Here is a 20,752-nt window from a genome sequence, read left to right on the forward strand (position 1 = left end):
CCCCCATCTCAGATGAGCCCATTCGTGTATAAAGACATGAAGACACTGTATACACACTTCACCTATCTTACAATGTCATGTTAATATGGTAAACATTGTTTTATAGCACTCGAATAAACATTTACATTAATAAGCAAGTTGTTATTTTTCTTTAATGATATTTTGCTGGCAGGCTGAAAAGGATGGAATTTAGAAACAGGAAGAGGTCATGAACTATTACTCTCCAATTAAACACATTGTTTCAGAGAATCGGTAGTTTAAGCATATATATATATTATTTTATAAAAACTTAAATAAATGCTAAATCTCAATTCTTAAAGAATATATATTTATCATTTGATATTTTTTTTAGCAAATTAAATATATAGCTAACATGCACATACAGTCCTGCCCATCTGGTGCAGGTCAGCCTCTCACAGCAGTGAGGGCGGTATTTCAGTAAACTGTACAATTTGAGCTGCGTTTTAGTGCATCGTCGGGGCATCAAATTGTCCGACTCTGTTTTCGTGATGTGGTCAGTGAATCTAGTGGTCACTGATCCACTGAGTGGAGACTCTCTCCAAAGTAAAAAGCAAAAGCAGCCCAGTAAAAACTGAATAAAAAAAATCACAGAACTGCGGATGGGGCAGGAAGGGTCAGGGCAGAGCTTTATATACTGTGAGTGGTCAGAGGACCAACAAGCCCAGGGTGTGAAGTAGTAAACTCACAGAGAGCCATTTCCCCCTTTGATAAGCTGGCACACAATCCCATCAGCATAATGGCCTGGCTCCATGTGTCCTCTTCACAGTGTCTGTGGCCTGGCTCAGTGTGTCCTCTTCACAGTGTGTCCTCTTCACTGTGTCTGTGGCCTGGCTCAGTGTGTCCTCTTCACAGTGTCTGTGGCCTGGCTCAGTGTGTCCTCTTCACAGTGTGTCCTATTCACAGTGTCTGTGGCCTGGCTCTGTGTGACCTCTTCACAGTGTCTGTGGCCTGGTTCAGTGTGTCCTCTTCACAGTGTGTCCTATTCACAGTGTCTGTGGCCTAGCTCAGTGTGTCCTCTTCACTCTTTAGTTCAAAACACAAAGAAATGCATGTCATTAATCCACAGCAGCTAGCAGTGGACAAATGCAGAATGTATTGAAAGCAAGGAATGAGTGAACTTTGAATAAGATTTGAGCAGACGTTTGCAGTCGCCCTGGAAGCGCAATCCCTGCTCTGCCTCCCCGTCCGACTTGAAGAAGGAGCCTCGGCCTCTGTGGAGCGATGAGGACAAGTATGAAAAATAATTATTAAAGCTGTTATACAGTTTAATGGTTAGATTATGCCTTAACTTAGATATGTGCAATACCAAAAAAACTAAACGTTGACTTTTTATGCACCAAAAACATGTAATTCTTTAACAAATTCGCCATCTTGGATTTTCTTAACCTAGTGTAATTAAAAAGACGTTTTAAAATGTACTAAAAGTAAACGTATAAATAACGACCACATTTATCATAGTACAAGACTCTTGTCTAACATTTGGATGGGATAGTTGATGCATTTGTATCGATTTGTATGAAACAACACATACATTGTCAAATGGTATGATTTAGAGCATCTACAAAACTGCAGCTCTTGTGGGGTGTTCCCGGTCTGCGGTGGTCAGTACCTATCAAAAGTGGTCCAAGGAAGGAAAAGCGGTGAACCGACGAAATGGGCGGCCAAGGTTCATTGATGCACTTGGGGAGCAAAGGCTGGCCCATGTGGTCCGATCCAACAGACGAGTTACTGTAGCTCAAATTGCTGAAAAAGTTAATGCTGATTCTGATAGAAAGGTGTCAGAACACACAGCGCATCGCAGTTTGTTGCGTATGGGGCTGCGTAGCCGCAGACAAGTCAGGGTGCCCATGCTGACCCCTGTCCACTGCTGAAAGCGCCTACAATGGGCATGTGAGCATCAGAACTGGACCACGGAGCAATGGAAGAAGGTGGCCTGGTCTGATGAATCTCGATATATCATATGAAATGTAAATTTGTAAATTTGATATCTATATATCAACATTATTCAGCGTGAAGAATCCCCTTTTTAATTACTTGTAACAGAAATCAGACTGTAGAGTAGATTGAATCAAACACAGTCTTTAGTCAAGCTGCTTGGAGAAAGTAAAACACACACACACACAGTTCTCTGTCCTTACTTCCCTAAAATCATAGAGCTTGTATGATGTTATATACATACTGCGCTATCCTGGACAGGGTGAGTTTGAACCAATGAGGGGGAGACAACTCCCTATCTTATGATATCCTCACTATCTTCCTGATTAAGCTTAAAACAATGTTTTCTAGTTTATGCCCAAATATGGAGACATATGTAGCCATTTTGTTATTTATATTCCACACATATCTAACGCATGTCTAGATAGGCAAAGGGGGGTCGTGTGCCCATTTCCCCATCTTCTTGTGGTTTTACTAGAACATATGTTCTGTACTAAATTTGTATTGTGAGTCTGCAGAGAGATGCATCTGGTACAAACCGGTAGAAGCTGGTTTGCTCTTTGGTAACCTCATGTACGGACGAGGAATTTGGGGCCTCTTCAAGCTCAACATGTTTTTGTAACTAGAGTACAACTCCAAGTATGTATTGCTCTTGTTTAAATGGTTTGTTAAACCCAATTTCCAGGGTAATGACCCCCTCTGAATTTTAGCCTTTTCACACTTCTTGGATATCAAAACCAGATGTTTGGGAAGCAGGGTATCTTTAATTCCAGCGTCTGTATTGACATGGATCCATCATGGCAGAGACACAAAGTAAGAGCTGTTGTAATGTAGCCAGGTGTAATACTAAACTAAAACAGATCTATCTGTGATTTCCCGATTTCCCAATTAGGGAACAACTTAAAAGAATATATCATATTGATCATCAGTTGAACTCCCTAGTTTCTGTGATCTGGTGTGAGTGAGGTAGCTTATTCTTCCTCATGCACCTGTAGCACTCGACTCTCGCTGCCACATCGTGGGCACGGTTTCGTGTTTTGCCCACAACAAAAACAGGTTAAGCCACCTTTGACCAAGAATGTGTGAGGAGGCTAACTTTTTAGAATCTTAATGTTTATACCCAACTGTCAGACTGGCAATAAACTAGTCGAACTATCAAAATAAGATGATCTGAACTGTCAAATTACAGTTGTGTAGGATCTTGATCATTGTCATGTAAAAAATGAATTATTCATGATTTGAGAATTCAATTAAACTTATTAGGTATTATTACAGTATATTTGTATTACAATAAATGTTACATTAAACCATATTAATATTATACTGTATGTATTTGACTTTCTTCCATTAACCCACTTATAGGTAACAGTACAGACAATACATCAAGTGAGGATCCTAAAGGATTGTAAAGGATCCGACAAGATTCTGTCAAGATTTTTATCTGTGAATCCAAGGAAGCAGGGTGTTGTAGGAGGGTTGTCTGAATGTGGCTTTACAAACAAGGCATCAGTACATAAGTACTTCCTAAATACTAAATACTTACATAACATATTCAATGTGACTGAATTGTAGTTTGTTATTAGGCAAAAAAAATATTCTGGACAGGATTATGGCCAGGATCAATCACATCGCTGGGGAGTTTTTTCCAGATTGTGACGCCTCTCTGTGTGAAGAAGTGTCTCCTGTTTTCTGTCCGTGTGTCCCTGCTGATGTGGAAAAGCTCCTCTGGTTTGATGGTGAAAAGGTTCAGTTCCCTCAGTCTCTCAGTAGGACATTCCCTTCAGACCTGGAATAAGTCTGGCTGTTTTATTGACTGTTCCTTTCCTTTACCACTGTTTATTATTTACGTGTGTTTCTTGATGTAATCGAATTATTGAGTGCTGTGTGTTTTATCACTAACCATGGTCCTCTGCCCTTCGCCAAGCACCTGTCCCTGATCACAGGTGCCCCCCAAAGCTGGACTGCTCTCACCTGTTCTCTGGCCCTGTGAGAGGGAGCTGACCAGTGAAAAGGGGAATGGAGTCAGACGGAAAGGAGACACACTGGGTCCGCAGTCTGTGAGAAGCTGAGCGCAAGAGCCAGTCGAGACGCAGAAGAGCGCTGCAGGGGGAACGGCGCAAGCTGCAGCAATTGGTAATAGACTTGACTCCCTGTTCCTGTATCTATTTCCTGAGGTCCCCTACTAGTGTTCTTAATACAAGAACAGGGGGGAAAGAATAAAATGCACCTTTCTGGTTAATTTAGAGATTCAAAAGTAGTCAAGAAAGTTGTTGACTTTTAACTTGATATCACACTTCAGTGTTTGTTTTAAAAGCATCAAGTCTTTATTTGGCACAATCTGGCATTACGAAAATGTGCTGAGGAGGGCCGCCCAGAGATGCACTCCAAGCAGTGGTGTCTGTTCACACAGGAGGGGTCCTCCAGTGCCCTGCACAGGTGGTCTGGCCCCAGGCGTGTGGTGCAGGAGGCGTGGCCATCCTCCGGGGGCAGGGTGAGGTGGCCGCATGTGGAACCATGTGCCGCAAGAGCGTGCCCTCTCCCTGACTGGGGTCTGCTGTGTGTGCACCTTGGGACGCAGGCAGGAGCCCAGTTGCCTGAGGGTGGACAGCGGGTCCATGACAATTCATCCCGTGACAATTTGTCCCTGTCAATTTGCCCCCATCATTACATGTTCTCCACTTGATCATTTGTAACCAAATTATTGTAGAGCCATAGAACACATATATGTGTATATACACTCACCTAAAGGATTATTAGGAACACCATACTAATACTGTGTTTGACCCCCTTTCGCCTTCAGAACTGCCTTAATTCTACGTGGCATTGATTCAACAAGGTGCTGAAAGCATTCTTTAGAAATGTTGGCCCATATTGATAGGATAGCATCTTGCAGTTGATGGAGATTTGTGGGATGCACATCCAGGTCACGAAGCTCCCGTTCCACCACATCCCAAAGATGCTCTATTGGGTTGAGATCTGGTGACTGTGGGGGCCAGTTTAGTACAGTGAACTCATTGTCATGTTCAAGAAACCAATTTGAAATGATTCGACCTTTGTGACATGGTGCATTATCCTGCTGGAAGTAGCCATCAGAGGATGGGTACATGGTGGTCATAAAGGGATGGACATGGTCAGAAACAATGCTCAGGTAGGCCGTGGCATTTAAACGATGCCCAATTGGCACTAAGGGGCCGAAAGTGTGCCAAGAAAACATCCCCCACACCATTACACCACCACCACCAGCCTGCACAGTGGTAACAAGGCATGATGGATCCATGTTTCTCATTCTGTTTACGCCAAATTCTGACTCTACCATTTGAATGTCTCAACAGAAATCGAGACTCATCAGACCAGGCAACATTTTTCCAGTCTTCAACTGTCCAATTTTGGTGAGCTTGTGCAAATTGTAGCCTCTTTTTCCTATTTGTAGTGGAGATGAGTGGTACCCGGTGGGGTCTTCTGCTGTTGTAGCCCATCCGCCTCAAGGTTGTACGTGTTGTGGCTTCACAAATGCTTTGCTGCATACCTCGGTTGTAACGAGTGGTTATTTCAGTCAAAGTTGCTCTTCTATCAGCTTGAATCAGTTGGCCCATTCTCCTCTGACCTCTAGCATCAACAAGGCATTTTCGCCCACAGGACTGCCGCATACTGGATGTTTTTCCCTTTTCACACCATTCTTTGTAAACCCTAGAAATGGTTGTGCGTGAAAATCCCAGTAACCGAGCAGATTGTGAAATACTCAGACCGGCCCGTCTGGCACCAACAACCATGCCACGCTCAAAATTGCTTAAATCACCTTTCTTTCCCATTCAGACATTCAGTTTGGAGTTCAGGAGATTGTCTTGACCAGGACCACACCCCTAAATGCATTGAAGCAACTGCCATGTGATTGGTTGGTTAGATAATTGCATTAATGAGAAATTGAACAGGTGTTCCTAATAATCCTTTAGGTGAGTGTATACTAGGCAGGCTATATAAATATATATATATATATATATATATATATATATATATATATATATATATATTGTAGCAAAGTGCATGGCCATGTAGTGGATGGGCGCTATTATAGGAGCTACAAACTACAAAATCATAGCTGCTAAAAAAACTACATTCCCCAAGAAGCATCCAGGTCCTTTGTTTCCAAAGGGCAGCAGACTCACCTGTCAGGCATTAAGGGCTAATGCAATGCCTATATAAAGTGATCTCTGCTCCTGGAAAGGTGTGGTAGTAGGAGGACACTGTGTGTGAGAGTTTGTGTGTTGTTTGGAAGACAAAAGGATAGACCTTACTGCGTATGACCCTTGCTTGTTGGGACTTTCTTTCTGGCGTGATATATATTGTTTGGAGGAGGAACTTATTTTGGTGTACTGAACTTTGGACTGGCTATTGGAATATGAGACTTGTGCTTTATAAGGCAGAAATTATAGACATAGACCCAGGTAACCCAGAAACCGCTTTGAACAGACAGTTTCTGAAGAATCCCCTAAGTTATTTTCAGAAATCAGACTCAAGATGTTTCAATTAAACAGAGTCTTTATTTACGAGCGCTCGGAAGGAAGATCGACTGGTGACACGCAGGTATTTGTCTCAACTTCCTTAAAGAGTTCAGAGAGCATACAGTTTTATACACACACAGTCCTGTGTCTCTAACCAATGGTAGGGGACTACACCCGTATATTTTGGGTGCCAGCCCACCGAATAAGAGAATGATATCAAGGCAAATAATCTATGGCACAAACAAACATATATCTAGTACATCTTGTCTTCACAGCTTTGCAGAGCCCCCCCTTAAACGGGAAGGAAGCTGACTCATTTCAATATGTTTACAACAGAGGCAGAGAGAGAGAGAAGGGGGTTAAGGGTGGTCTTAGTTCTATTTTAGTTGTTTCTCATTTAATCTTTGAGATGCTTCTAGAGGCTTCTACAGTATCCTTCCTGCTCAAGAGTGTGTAAGAAGCACCTGAGGGAGCCTCTTTGTCACAATATATATATATATATATATATATATATATATATATATATATAAATAAATATATACACACAGACACACAACTATTTTGTATTATTTATTATAATGTGTTTTTAATTGATACATTAATTTGAGACTATAACCCCAATAATTAAGTTTTATAGAATTAGTCAGAACAGCTGTCAGCAAAGGCTGCAGGCTACTTAAAGCAGGTTTCACATTAAAGTTGTATAGCAGTTGCTACAGTGGTTGGAGAACAGCATTGTGAACTTGGTGATCTGGGTTTGATTCCTGATCAGTACTTGTTAATTTCCTGGAGTTAAATGTTATCAGAGTAGAATGAACAAATACAAGGCTTTTGAAAATACAGTGCTACATATGGAGGGTCAGTCCTTCTGACAAATATAATTTATTAATTTGTTTATTTTTTCACTTACACGTTAAATTCAGTGCATATGTGGATTCCTTATTATTATTATTATTATTATTATTATTATTATTATTATTATTATTATTAATATTGATTTCTTACATTGCTTGGTTAAATTCGAATAATGATCCAGTCTAACTGGATATTAATGAGTGAATTTGCCTCGCTGTCTGATTTGCTACTAGTTCATGTTACCTGAACCATGTTATTGAAACAAAATTCTAATTAGGAGAATTTAAAATCTGTATTAATCACCTTGTAATTATTCGTTTTACTCTGATACCGTTTAACTCAAGGAAATTAATTTAAAAAAAAAATACAAATCAGGAATCAAACCCAGATCACCAAGTTCACAGTGCTGTTCTCTAGCCACTGTACCAACTGCTCTACAACTTTAACATGAATCCTGCTTTAAGTAGTCTGCAGCCTCGCTGCCGGCTGTTCTGACTAATTCCATAAAACTTAATTATTGGGGTTATAGTCTCAAATTAATGTATCAATTAAAAACATTAATTGATGTTAAGACAACGAATTGTAACAGGATTAATTGTTGGGGATGAATTGAGGCGCACATGTGGTCAGCGCCAGCTGGTGTGGGCACTGGTCAGAACTCCAAACTTGAGACACTTGTGTGGGCTGTAGTGCAGAGGAAGCTGGCAGAGAAGCCCCCCACGCGGGTGAGACCTCCAGGGCAGACTGGTGAGCAGCTGGGGTGAGCAGCATCCGGGTTGCGGGTTAACTGCCGCCGTTTCATATTAAAAAAAAAACGTAATTTGCAAGCAGTCAATCTGCTGTGAAGCCAAAGTCCTGGAACTTCTCCTCCTCCTGCTCGGTGAGGACCCGGTGCTGGTGAGATGGAGTCAGGACTGGGGCTTTTGAGGTGAAGTGCTTGTTGAAATTGCTGACATCCTCCCGGCCTTGGATGTTAGGAATGAAAGGAGGCTTCACCTTCTTTTCCAGAAGCCCTGGCCAATCCATACTCTGCAATGAGAGACGAATAAAAAGACGGTCAGGGTAAGGCGGTGCCACCTTCATGTGAAAGAGCGGCTGTAGAGCGGATGTGTGCGCCAACGTACTCTGAAGAAGGGATGCTTCTTCACCTCCTCGACATCTCTCTTCCCTGCCCCAAGCTTTCCGGGACTTTTATTCAGAAGCTGCAGATGATTCAGAACAAGAAGGAGAGCACGTTATTTTCCATCAATGTACTTAAAATTGAAACATGATGTTAAAAATAAGTTCCTGTAGTTGGAAGTACAGATGAGCATATGTTGGAATTGCGTTGTTATTGTGAATCTCACTCCACTGCTACAATCACTGTGTCTTTTTGCAATTCCACAACATTTCAATAACAGTGACATCCATTCATTACGGTTATAAGCAGGATACAGAGGGACAAGCTGGAGGCAAAAATTTGTCACAAGAAAGAATAACCCTGGCATACAGACCTTTTTCATGATGGAGGTGGCTGTTGAGGAGAGGAACCGAGGATATTTCACTTTAGCCTTAGCAATTCTGTGAAACACCTCTCTTCTGAAGACACCTTGGAAAGGACGCTACAGGCACAATGAGAGAGAGGACAGCACATTAAAGGCTTACTTCAGGCCAAACCTTTGATTATTCACATTCAGAGCATGGGAATGCAAGAGCCACACAGACACAAATATTGTCTACTGCACAACACAATGGTCAGTGCACACCTTAGACATGACTTATTAAAGCAGATAAATGATAGAGCACACAGTTCATCGCTGCAATAACTGAAATCCCACCAAGAAGCTAACCTGACTCAATTTTCAAATACTCTAATTACGTAATCGAAGCTTGAATTATAACCCAACTGGCTCTCATGGTATAGATTTAACTTTGCCTAGGTGGCATTAGTATTTTAGAGGATATGTATAGTATTCTGAAATTCCTAGGTGAGTCAAGTTGGATATTTGTAATTTTCTAAATCAACTGGTAAAAAATGAAGTTCTATTTAGAATACCCACCTCACCAACCAGCATCTGAAAAATGAGCACACCCAATGCCCACCAATCCACTGCCCGGGTGTAAGGCCTCTCTGCCACGACTTCTGGAGCAATGTACTCTGCAGTGCCGCAAGTTGAATGAGTTCGAGCTCCGAAACCCATGCCTAGCAAGAAAAAGTTGGGAAAAAACACTTAGTAGTACAAAAGGAAATTATACAAAAAGTCAAACTAGGAAAACAATACAATTGATTTATAACGTACCTTCCTTGCACAGACCAAAGTCTGTGATTTTCAGATAGCCCTCTGAGTCCAGCACCAAATTTTCAGGCTTTAAATCCCTGCAATAAAAACACAGTATAACCACTTGGATTGCAGAATATAGAGAGAACTTGTCAGAAACACAATTCTCAAACGTTTTGCAATCACGTACATGTCCACACTGATTTTAGGACATTCTATTGTGAGCGTCGCAATAAATCATAACATAACAATCAAAACATAAGAGGAATTAAATGATATCGGTGAATAGTTTAGGCTGTGCTTGATCTCTGTGAGACTGTAGATTTTCTCATCTTCATATATGGTAAGAATTGCTGATGTCTGATAACTTACCTGTACACTATTTTGCGCTCATGCAGGAACTGTAAGCCGAGCACCACGCAAGCCGCATAAAATCTGTTCAAGAAAAGAGACCAACGACAAAAGCACAGTTCAAATATTTGTCCTCACTGGTTTTTAAGCTGATTGCACTCAAACGTAAATGAGCCAAACCAGCCAATTTCCTGTCCATGCAGGAACTCCAGCAATCCATGTCATCGGATCTGAAAGACACTACAAACAGACACCAAAAACGACATCTGCATTCCTTTTGTGATCATGATCATATTAGCCTATTTAGTTGTACTTTGCTTTGTTATGTGGAGGTGAGGCCAATGGTTAGGAATAATAATTTGCACAGTGCTGAAATGCCCCTCAGGTGACATCATCACTGTTCGCAGAGCGAGCTTTTCTACCGAGATGGACAATTCTGCACTTACACGGCCCGGGGCTCCGAAAACCTGGCTGTCTGAATGTGCACAAAGAGTTCTCCTCCCGCCGCATACTCCATCACAAAGCAGACATGCTGTGGCGTCTGAAAGCAAGACAGGAGGTTCACCAGAAAGGGGTGCCGCACACTGCTGACAGTCTCCAAAATCCTCTTTTCACACCTGAGCCTGAGGTGAGACAAAAGACAGACAGCATGTGAGTATATATTTAGAAAGAGCTCAGGTGCAGAAGCAACAAAATGGCAGCTTTCCTGCAGAGTAAGAAAGTACAAAGTCAATGAAGACTTTGCTAATGCAGTGCATTAGTGTGTAGCATTAAAACATGACTAGGTTTATTGATATTTGCTCTGCTTACAAAATAAAATAAAAATGAAGCCTCACCTGTCAACCTTATCACGGGCCACAATGTCTACTTTTTTTAGCGCTTTGATGGCCACCATTTCTCTGCTCTTCTTGTGTTCAGCCAGCAGCACCTATCAAAGCAACACAGAATCAAGATGGTCAAACTCCACTCCCAACCCCAGGATCTACATTCACAACACAAGCATTTAGTAACACATCCTCACTAATGCTGTACTTTAATAAGTCACACACAAAGGTTTTGTTAAAGGTTAAAAATGAATTTCTTAATTGTCCACAAATATATGTTTTAGGAAAACTGGTGTCCAGCAGATATCTCTTCTTCACATGTTCTATTGAACTACTGATTGTTGGAACTGCCCCACATAATAACCATGATGACTTTGATTACTGGGATTTACCTTTCCAAACGCCCCTCTGCCCAGAACAGCAAGACATTCAAAGTCCTCGAGACCAGAATGCACTTGCATTTGCCCCCTGCTGCTCTTCTCCTCGATGCCGTGGCTGGAAGAGGGAGCGAGGCTGTGTGCCTCAGGCAGCCCCACTCCAGCACCTTCCTCTGCCTGGTGACTGGTGCCGCGCTCTTTCCAGCAAGACGTGCACCACCGCCAGCAAATGAGCCCCAGCACTGTAGGCAATGTGTAGGACAGCCTCAAGAATGACTTGAACCCCATCTTCTCTGGACCCTAGCAGTTAGAAAAAGCAAGAGGAGATTAGATACATCAAACAGACATCCTGCTCCAATGGGCTCCATCAAACTGTCAAACACACTTCAGTTCTCCATCTCTGTTTCCTCCTCAAAAGATTTAAGCACAGTGTCTGGAACCCTCTTCCTACAGCTCACCCTGTGGGCAGCCAGCATTTGTGCAAAGCCAATCAATAGCATTTTAAAGCATAGCATTTAATGCCACCAAACCTAATATACATGTAACTACATACTGCATGGCAATGGCAAGTTGGCATCCTGATCAAACACTCAACATATTACCACCTGTTCGGCTCTCTAAGGCTAGGTAAGGAAACGATCAATGATTCAACAGAAAAGGTGTCATTCTGCTCAATGCACAGCCCGACTTTGTATTCAATTCATCATGACACGTGACAGAGCATCACTTAAATTGTATATAAAATGACTTACACAGTTTCAAATAAAGCTCCCGTGAACAGTTTAAAGGGACTGACCTTTCAGAACCTCATGGCTCAGGGCAATGGGGATAGTTTGCATTTTGACATTTATGATTCCAATCATGGAAAGTAACTGGTTTTATTCTGATGTAGATCAAATCAGAAACTAAGTTCTGCCAGTGTTGCTGCAGTCTTTAGAACTTATATAGCCAAGCAAAGGATGCAGAAGTCTGAGCAATTTGATGCTACAGTTACATCCTTTGTAAAACAGGTGTCAAAAAATGTAGAGACACATGGGGCATTGATTGGATGATAAACATTTAACAATTAGACATTTGTATTTAATAAAAGAGTAACACAATGCACAAGACTGACATTTCTAAAGTTACAACCCATCAACGCACAGTACAGCGCGTTTCATATGTTCAAAGGACGCGTCCGTGTAGCGCAGATTTCCGCTGCTCTGCGCGGATCTGCGCGGCTCCACCAATGGGAGCGCTGGGATTCTGCAGACCTGCACCGAACTGCGGACATCTGCGCCAAACGGACCTTCGGTAATGATAACGGAGGGGTCCGTGTATATTTGCTGATCAAGTTGCCCACCATGTCATACAGCAGCACACACAGCTGCTGCATTTACAATAGTAACCTCTAAAATGAGCCAATGAGTTGCAGTGTCAGCGGCGACACTTTCACATCCACACATCTTACTCCTGTGACATCCCACAGCACCCAAACCCACCGGGGCACAGCGGCCAGCTTTGGGTTTCAGATGTGCACCAACGACCGACAACAACATACAAGCACACGTTTTCAGTTCCTGATACAGGACGCAAAAGTCTGTTGGTCTCCGTTAGAAAACTCCCCTGTGCAGTTAGTTATCATCCCGATAGGAGTTGTCATACTCACGCTTCGCAGTAGTCTTGTCAATAGTAGAGGGGCCGATGCAGAAACAACGCACACCCGTCCGTCCGTCTGTCTGTCTGTCTGTCTGTCTCCGGCTCACTCCTCCACACGAACCAATAAAAACAGACACAACACAACTGTCGTTATGCTGTAGTCAAGCGATGTCAAACTCTAAAAACACTGACAACACCGCTTTCGCTATGACGTTTCCACAAACTCAAGGGATGTCCGCTCTCTTGTGGGTTTGCTCTGGAACTGAATACGATGGCATAAGTAGAGCGATCTAGAACTCTTGAACCATTGTGACGTCACAACTGCGTGATGACACAATGCACCGTATCCCACGGTGATAGTACGGAATGAAGTAGCAGTATGAATCATAAAGTGCACTGGCATTATAACCTATAAAGATCCGATTGCTTTTGTTTTTCATCAACTGTAAGCCTTTCCAAGATGAATACAAAATCAAAAACATTCCAGTGCAGTTCACATAATATCCGCCTGATGGTGCAGAAGTGTAAGTCTTACAGGTTTAAAATGAAATTCATACTTCTTCTCCATCTAGTGGGAATGATGTGTATTGCCATGGTAAGTCTATTTCTATCCAGTGGTAAAAACATGACGTTTAAAATACATTGATACATTACCGAAATGAAGAATGGAAACCTGTAGTGCACTCAGATTGTGAGCTCAAACTCACTCTGAAGGCAATAAAAATACAGTGAAATCCTACTAGATTTTAAGGTGATGTTTGCACTTGTATCAGTGTTCCCAAGTCATGAAATAACCAGTCCATACATACTGCTGTGGAAACGAGCAATATTTATTTTTGCTTGGTCAAAAATATACCTTTACTTTAAACTTAATTTACTAGACTATCAGAAATCTATCAATCAATACATTTGTATTTGTTTAGCGCCCTTCGCAGGGAGCCACAGAGCGCTTTTGACATGTCAAATCCCAAATCATTCAAAGTTAATATGAGTGAAGTGGATTGCATGAGTTATGAGCATGGATAGCCTATGTGGTGCTTCAAAAGTGTGCGTCTCTCCTGTTACAACACATTGCTGATAGTGGAATTTCCATAATTGATCAGTGGGGATACATATATAGTGGGTTTGTTATTATTATTATATCAGGTTTTGCTTTCTGATTCACGTTGGCATTTCAGACTTTCATTGACATGTAAATCTTCTTTATAGTGGACACCAGACAAACAATACTCAAGTTGCATTGTAACCGACTGTAACTATAGTATGGATAGCAAATATTTCATTATTTATTTTTATAACCACTAGCGCAAATGATTCAGGACCTAAATGCCTTTATTTTTCCCAATCTGACTTTCCATGAGGCATGTGTATGTGTAAGAAATACCCTACCTGTCTGCCACGCTCCATTCACCTTGTTATATCTCGAATCTGCATATTCTGCACTGATGTCCATGACCAGACGTCGAAGTCCATCATCGGAGCTGTCTCTGTTATGTTTCCTTTACAAACTGTCCATCGCGTATCATTTTCCTCCGGATGGGTCTCACACTTGCAGACAACACACATGATATTTCAGGAATGGTGAAGTCCTGTTCTAAGAGATATTCAACCTGTTCCTTGGATATATTGAATGATGGCTGACCTTCATTGTCATTTTTTCCCAGTCTGATTTTCCATTAGGCATGTGTATGTGTACACAGACATACAGGTCTTTTTCAACCCAGTGGATACTGTTAAAAGCATACTGTCCAAGTATGGAAATATTACTATTTGTAAAATGTATTTTTATAGTTTGTGGTAAATTTCCAAACTATGTTCCATGCAGTCTTTTAGCTGAGATGTTAAACCTTATGCCTGGATTTAATAGATCCCAAGGCACGTGTAAAAAAAGAGTAGCGGTATCAAGCCAGTCTCCTGGCTAAATTCCAATACCAATAGCCACTTCCCTGGATCCAATTGTACTGATGACCTAATAGTATAAAAGAGTGTCAAGATATAATAATGACAATAAAATAATTATTATAACACATCTTAAATCCAGGATACACAGGCACAGTAGGAACTGTACAAAAAAGCTAATATTTGTACTGTGTTAATATTGCATTGTATGGCCTATAGTTGGAGGATAAAAATTCAAGGTGGCATTGATTACTACAGTAGAAAAATAGTGTCCCTGAAAGCCAGCAACAACAACAGAGCTTCAACCGTTTTTGAAAGTTGTGTTTTTGCTGTACATCAGTTTGTCTTACCATCATGAGTCCAGTGACAAAGGCCTTGAACATATAGAAGTTTGACTACAGGTAAGGCGAGCAAGGGAATGTGTTTATGCCCTTCCAAAGTCTTGAGATATTTGAATGCCCAAGTCCACGTCTTCCCTGAAGCCCTCGTATGAACGCCTGCATGGCACCCTTCAGAGATTGAATCATGTATTTGCAAGCGGAAACTGTGAACCAGCATGCAAATATTCTACGGCTGGAGAAGGGTTGGAGCCCAATGGTGACACTCTTGTTGCTCGTGGTTTTTATTTGTTCTGACAGATAAGCAGCGCTCCTTGAATACGCATGAGTTTCTAGGTTTGAATCAGTAGTACCAAAGACAGATGCACTCAATGCATCCAATCACAATGAGCAGCGCTCACCATATATATGTAAACAGTTTGGCCCGTGGGCCAGTGACTGCAACAACACCATTGTTGACCCCAGTGAGCCGTGGCCCGGAAAACAATCCCTGTCTGTTTCGAGAGCGCATTAGCAACCTTAATGGCCAGAGATGCAGCTGGGGCAGTGGGCACCACCAGCCACCCAGAACAAGCGTGGACTCCCACGACTCACGTCTGAGGACCATGGTGTCCTGCTAGGTCCTAGACCGAGACCGCCATCTGCAGCTCGTAGTGTGACCACCAGAGTGAGGCCTGATTCGATCAGACCACCTAGACCTGATGTGAATTAGCAGGTATATGCATGTATATGCATGCATGTATATAGCTATGCATGTATAGCTCATAGAGCCCAAACAACGCTAGTTAGTGCAGATAAGATGAAAGAGATGTGCTTAAAGTGAATGAGATGATAAGGAGCTGGACATGGGCTGCTGAGACGCTGTCAGGAGTGGGGTCCTCTCACAGTCGTCTGTGGACGGATGTTGACGTATCGAGTCATGGAAGAGGTGTCTCTCGTGCTGTGGACTGGCACGTCGATTCACACTCAGTAGGGGTTTAAAAAGATATCTGACTGGGGTGTTGACTTCTCTAATTAGTTGAAACTTCACAAATTGCATAATGTCATTTCACAACAGTCCAGTGACCCATTTTGCACAGCAGCACCCTTCCTATTGATTTATCAGACTGTCATAGCGTGTGTTTGACATTGGTTTATAGATTGTACTCTTGACAGTCTGCGTTGCCCCTACTTAAATCCCACTGAATGGCTCTTGTGTAATGCAGTGCCACTTGGGGGTCCCAGGTGGGGGTCAATGCAATGAGAACACTATACCATTCTAAAGAGACACAATAAACATTGGACAAATTTGCTAATAGTCTCAGAGCTTGTGCCCAGCTTTTCCACAAATTCCAGCTTATCTGATTTTATATGGTTTACTATTGATTTGTGGTGACATAACACAATAAACAGATAGGTCTGCTAACATGTCTTGCTGTAGTAAGCACTGCTCATCATTGTTTAAAGCAGTAATTAGCATTGTTCTTCAGTGCCCACTGCTTAGTCAAATCATAGAGTTCAGCTGACTATCATGCATTTATTCATAGTTGCTTTCCATTTAATCCAAGAAATCTGATGAAAATGAAAAAGAGTAATAATAATGTCATCACTATGTATGTTTCACTGTCATCATTTGGCTTTATGTGCAAGTCCAGTGTTGAAGGGTTTGTAAAATCAGTACGAGAGCAGCACGGCTGAATAAGGCCACTCACACTCACAATCGTGCACATGCAAATACAGAGACACACACAGCGGCACAGTAATGATCACTCCAGAGTGAGTCAGGAATGCTTTCATTTTGAACCAGGAATAAACTCGCTGTTCACACGGGCACAAGCTACAGACCAGACGCATTTCCCCAGCACAGCCCCCGCTGATTGAGGACAGTGATTGGCTTACATGGATTCATTCCCTTGTGAGTGTGCAGTGTGGAAGTTGACGGATGGATTTCCAAACAGCACCCCTTGCTGGTCTGAACAAAGTATATAAATGGCTGATAATCCTTGTTACACTGAGTAACACTATCACATTGATTTGAATTGCATTGTGTTGAGTCACTAAGCAAATGTGTCACTTGGTTTTGCTTTAGTGGCTCTTTAATGGCCCTTTCACAGCCTCATTTTATCAAGTGCCTTGAGATGGTGCTACCCATGTACATCCACAGCACATTGCAGCACTGCAATCTCTCCATCGTTCGGCACTGAAGACAGTTTGCTCAACTCCTCCACTGCAGAGCCCAGGGCACCCAGCTGTGCAGACAAGTGAAGAAAGAATAGAGGGGTGAATACACCGATACAGAGAAGGGGTTCATATACTTACACACAGGGATAAGGGCTTTAACACTGATACACACAGAGTACAGCAACTACACTGAGCCACAGTGCTGGTTACAGAGAGAGAAAGCAGTGCTCCACTTCTCACAGCAGGCCTGCAAGAGGCAGCAAGAGGAGCAGGGCACTCTGAGGAGAGTGTGAGGGTAAGAACAGGGGGCCACACTGAACAATATCAGTGTGCAGACAGACTCAGGACACGTGTAGCCAAGGAAACCTCAGCAGAGCTCTTTGTGTACAGGTCCAGCACCCACAGCCCCAGAGCTGCCCAGGGAGTGGGGTCAGACACACCGTACATCTGCTGTTTTGAAGCTCTTACCATGGTCCTGTCCCCTGGCTCTGCTCCGCCATACCTCCACAAATACACTGTGCCGTTACACACTGCTACCACCAGGAGGGGCTGTACACCAGACTCACCCTGGGACTAAAGTCACTCACTGGCAGAAGGATCAACAATCCTTGCAATAAGCAGACAGCTTGTCAAGTTGTAACTGCAGATTCCTAGGCAGCTTTAGAAGGAGCAATATTTGACTTAAGATAAGACAGTTGTTCCTACACCTGCAACGATTAGTCTGTCCACAAATTGCCAGTCATCATCACACTGTGTCCTAGTCCTGTCTTACAGGGGCTCATGTGTGCAGTCTCACCTTTTCACAGCCTCTGTCCCAGCATGCATTGCATCATCCTATGCACCAGCATCAGTGTGACCTCTGAGGGGAGGGCAGCAGCGGTCATGAACAGCCTAGAGCTGAGAGAAACACAGACACAGTCATTTTTAAGACTATATTTTAGTTGTGCAGGGAGGGTTGGGAGCTATAGTAAGATTCAGGTTAAACTCAGGATATTAACAATAACTGTACATTTGTTTGATCACAAATCTTCCAAAAGTTGGTCTGTGTTATTATGGCAAATCCCAAAACTGGCTAAACATGTATTAGGAGGACATCCAAAACCTCACACAAATGTAATGGAAAGGTCAGGCTCTCTGCTACTTGTGTGCCAAGTATTAGGGAGGTTTCATTTTGTCTTCTCATCTTGATGGAGAATTTGGTTATAATGAAATCATTTGGAGATAATTCAAACTGTAACTTGCAAGTAGTTTACAAGAGATGTGCCCTGAGATGATAGAATCACTGCTTCAACTGAGAAAGTAACGTATCATAGAGTTACAGGTAATTAAAAATGTATTACATATATGATATAATAGCTGGAGTGAGAACTGATCTTATTTTATAACCCCCAGCTCACAACAATACCTATGACATTACATATTTTGCTAATTCAAGAAAACATGACTTAATATGTGGGAGATTTAATGGAGGGGAGAGAGTGAAGCAGCTCCATGGCCTCAGCTCTGGCTCCAGGCTCTGGAGCGCTCTGAAGAGCCTGAGTCCAGCTCCAGCTCCGCTCCGGCTCCAGAGCACAACTTACAAAATCTGTCCAGCTCCGATCCAGCTCCAGGTCCTGGAGATGGCTCCGGGCTCCAGAGCTGGTGCACGGCCAACGTTACAAGGCAGCAATCAGGTTGTTTCCCAGAAATGTTGCAAATGCATTGCTCATCCATATTACCCAATGTAGGAGTCACTGGAGATGGAGGTCACCCTCCTCTTTAACTCCAGACTCATCCATGGCCTGTGGATAATACACATCCTCCTCAAAACCACATGCCCTGATACACTGATACACTACAAAGACATACAAATACAAAGACAATGCAATAATACAATACAAGTGTAAGATCTGAGGTTCCAGGGTTCAAGTCCCTGTTTGGGTACCAAATTATATGCAAGTACAGCCCAGCTGTTTAAATGTGTAAAACATGTAAAATAATGTGATATACTGTAATAATTGTAAGTCCAACACAACATATACCACAATATCATAGTTAATCATTAGCAATATAATGTACATTCATAAATTCAATGGTATTTGCCTTAAAGGCACACAACCAGATTTTAAATGCATATGTGAACATGTGATCAGCCAATATTGCAGTGAATTACACTGAATGCTGCACACACACTGTACACTGAATGCTGCACACACACTACGCACTGTACACTGAATACTGCATACAAACTGTACATTGAATACTGCACACACTGCGCACTATACACTGAATACTGCACACACACTGCACACTGTACACTGAATACTGCACACACACTGCGCACTGTACACTGAATACTGCACACACACTGCACACTGTACACTGAATACTGCACACACACTGCGCACTGTACACTGAATACTTACGCTACACATCATACACCACACGCTACACAAACAGTGCACACCACACCGAATACTGCACACTGTACATTATACAGTGCACACTGAACACACACAGTAGGGCATTTCTCTCATTGTATTATAATATAATTCAGTACATTAATAAATGTCCCTCTCGCTCTCTCTCTCTGCAGGCTGGTCCCGGGACGGCTCTGTTCCAGGCAGTGATGTCACTGCTGTGCTCAGTGCAGGAGCAGGGAGACCGCACCCCCCCAGGCATACTCAAGGCTGCTCTCTACCTTCTGGCACTCAGCCAGGACCGGAGTCCCCAATGACTAAATCCATTATTTTGACAATAACGTTTTTAGGGGTAATTGTCATTTGTTTTTATTTCATACATTTGTGTGTAGTGTTCGTCAAGGTGTTTTCACACTGCTAGCTACATTTTTCTTGTATGATTATTTCACAATACAGCAACATATGAATGATGAATCATGCTGTAAACATGTATGACGGAGATGAACCTAAATCTATTTCTTGCATCTTGAATAGTGTAGGGAAAAAATGAAAAGGAAATTTAAAAGTGGGGACATTTCCCGCTTCTTCCTTCCCCTAAAACAGTGTAGGGGGCACAAGGAGGGAGAGTTGGAGAAAGAAGGAGAGCAGAGCGAGAGACAGGAGAGAGATGGTGAACTGAGCTACAGAAATAAAGACAAGAGACATGGAGATGGAATGAGCAGCGCCAGAGAATAAAGAGATTCTGAGACAGGCAACGATCAAGACAGAGATGGATAAAGAAAGTGAGAGCGATAAAGAGAGAGACAGGAACCCACAGGTGGAAAGTGAAGGGAGACAGAGACAGATTGACATGCCTGCCCCAAGTGCAGCTGAACCACATGCTATGTTTGTTGTTTGTGGTCTAGATAACAATTAGGCTGAGATATCTGCCTTAGTTGACTGAATTATTTACAGCAAAGTGTTGCTTTACTAGTAATTAGACCTTCCTTGACTTACGTCATCAAAAAAGGCTATCTTATGTTTGAAGAAAACAGGCTCCTGTATGTAAATATTTTCATGTCTACAAAATCTCTGTGATTTAATGAGATTAAAGAGTATGCTACTCTTCCATGCATTCTACATACCGGTCTATTTCAGATTAACTTTATTATACTGTGCTTTCTTGTCTCCCCACAAAATGTAAATAGGGAAATGAGCA

General features: G+C 42.3%; 1 protein-coding gene across 1 annotated transcript; it reads right to left on the reverse strand.

Annotated features, from left to right (window-relative positions):
• Positions 1 to 8,141: 8,141 nt before the first annotated feature.
• Positions 8,142 to 11,414, reverse strand: LOC136714917 (serine/threonine-protein kinase N2-like). The gene is made up of 9 exons (XM_066692544.1): positions 11,136 to 11,414; positions 10,756 to 10,847; positions 10,366 to 10,542; positions 9,941 to 10,003; positions 9,590 to 9,666; positions 9,350 to 9,492; positions 8,804 to 8,911; positions 8,435 to 8,512; positions 8,142 to 8,339 (listed from the first exon to the last, which is right to left on the reverse strand). Exons 1-9 carry the CDS (start codon positions 11,406 to 11,408, stop codon positions 8,142 to 8,144), a joined length of 1,209 nt encoding a protein of 402 aa, XP_066548641.1. The 5' UTR covers positions 11,409 to 11,414.
• Positions 11,415 to 20,752: the final 9,338 nt, after the last annotated feature.

This window comes from Amia ocellicauda, chromosome 19 (genome assembly GCF_036373705.1).
Source record: "Amia ocellicauda isolate fAmiCal2 chromosome 19, fAmiCal2.hap1, whole genome shotgun sequence".
Taxonomy (NCBI): Eukaryota; Metazoa; Chordata; class Actinopteri; order Amiiformes; family Amiidae; genus Amia; species Amia ocellicauda.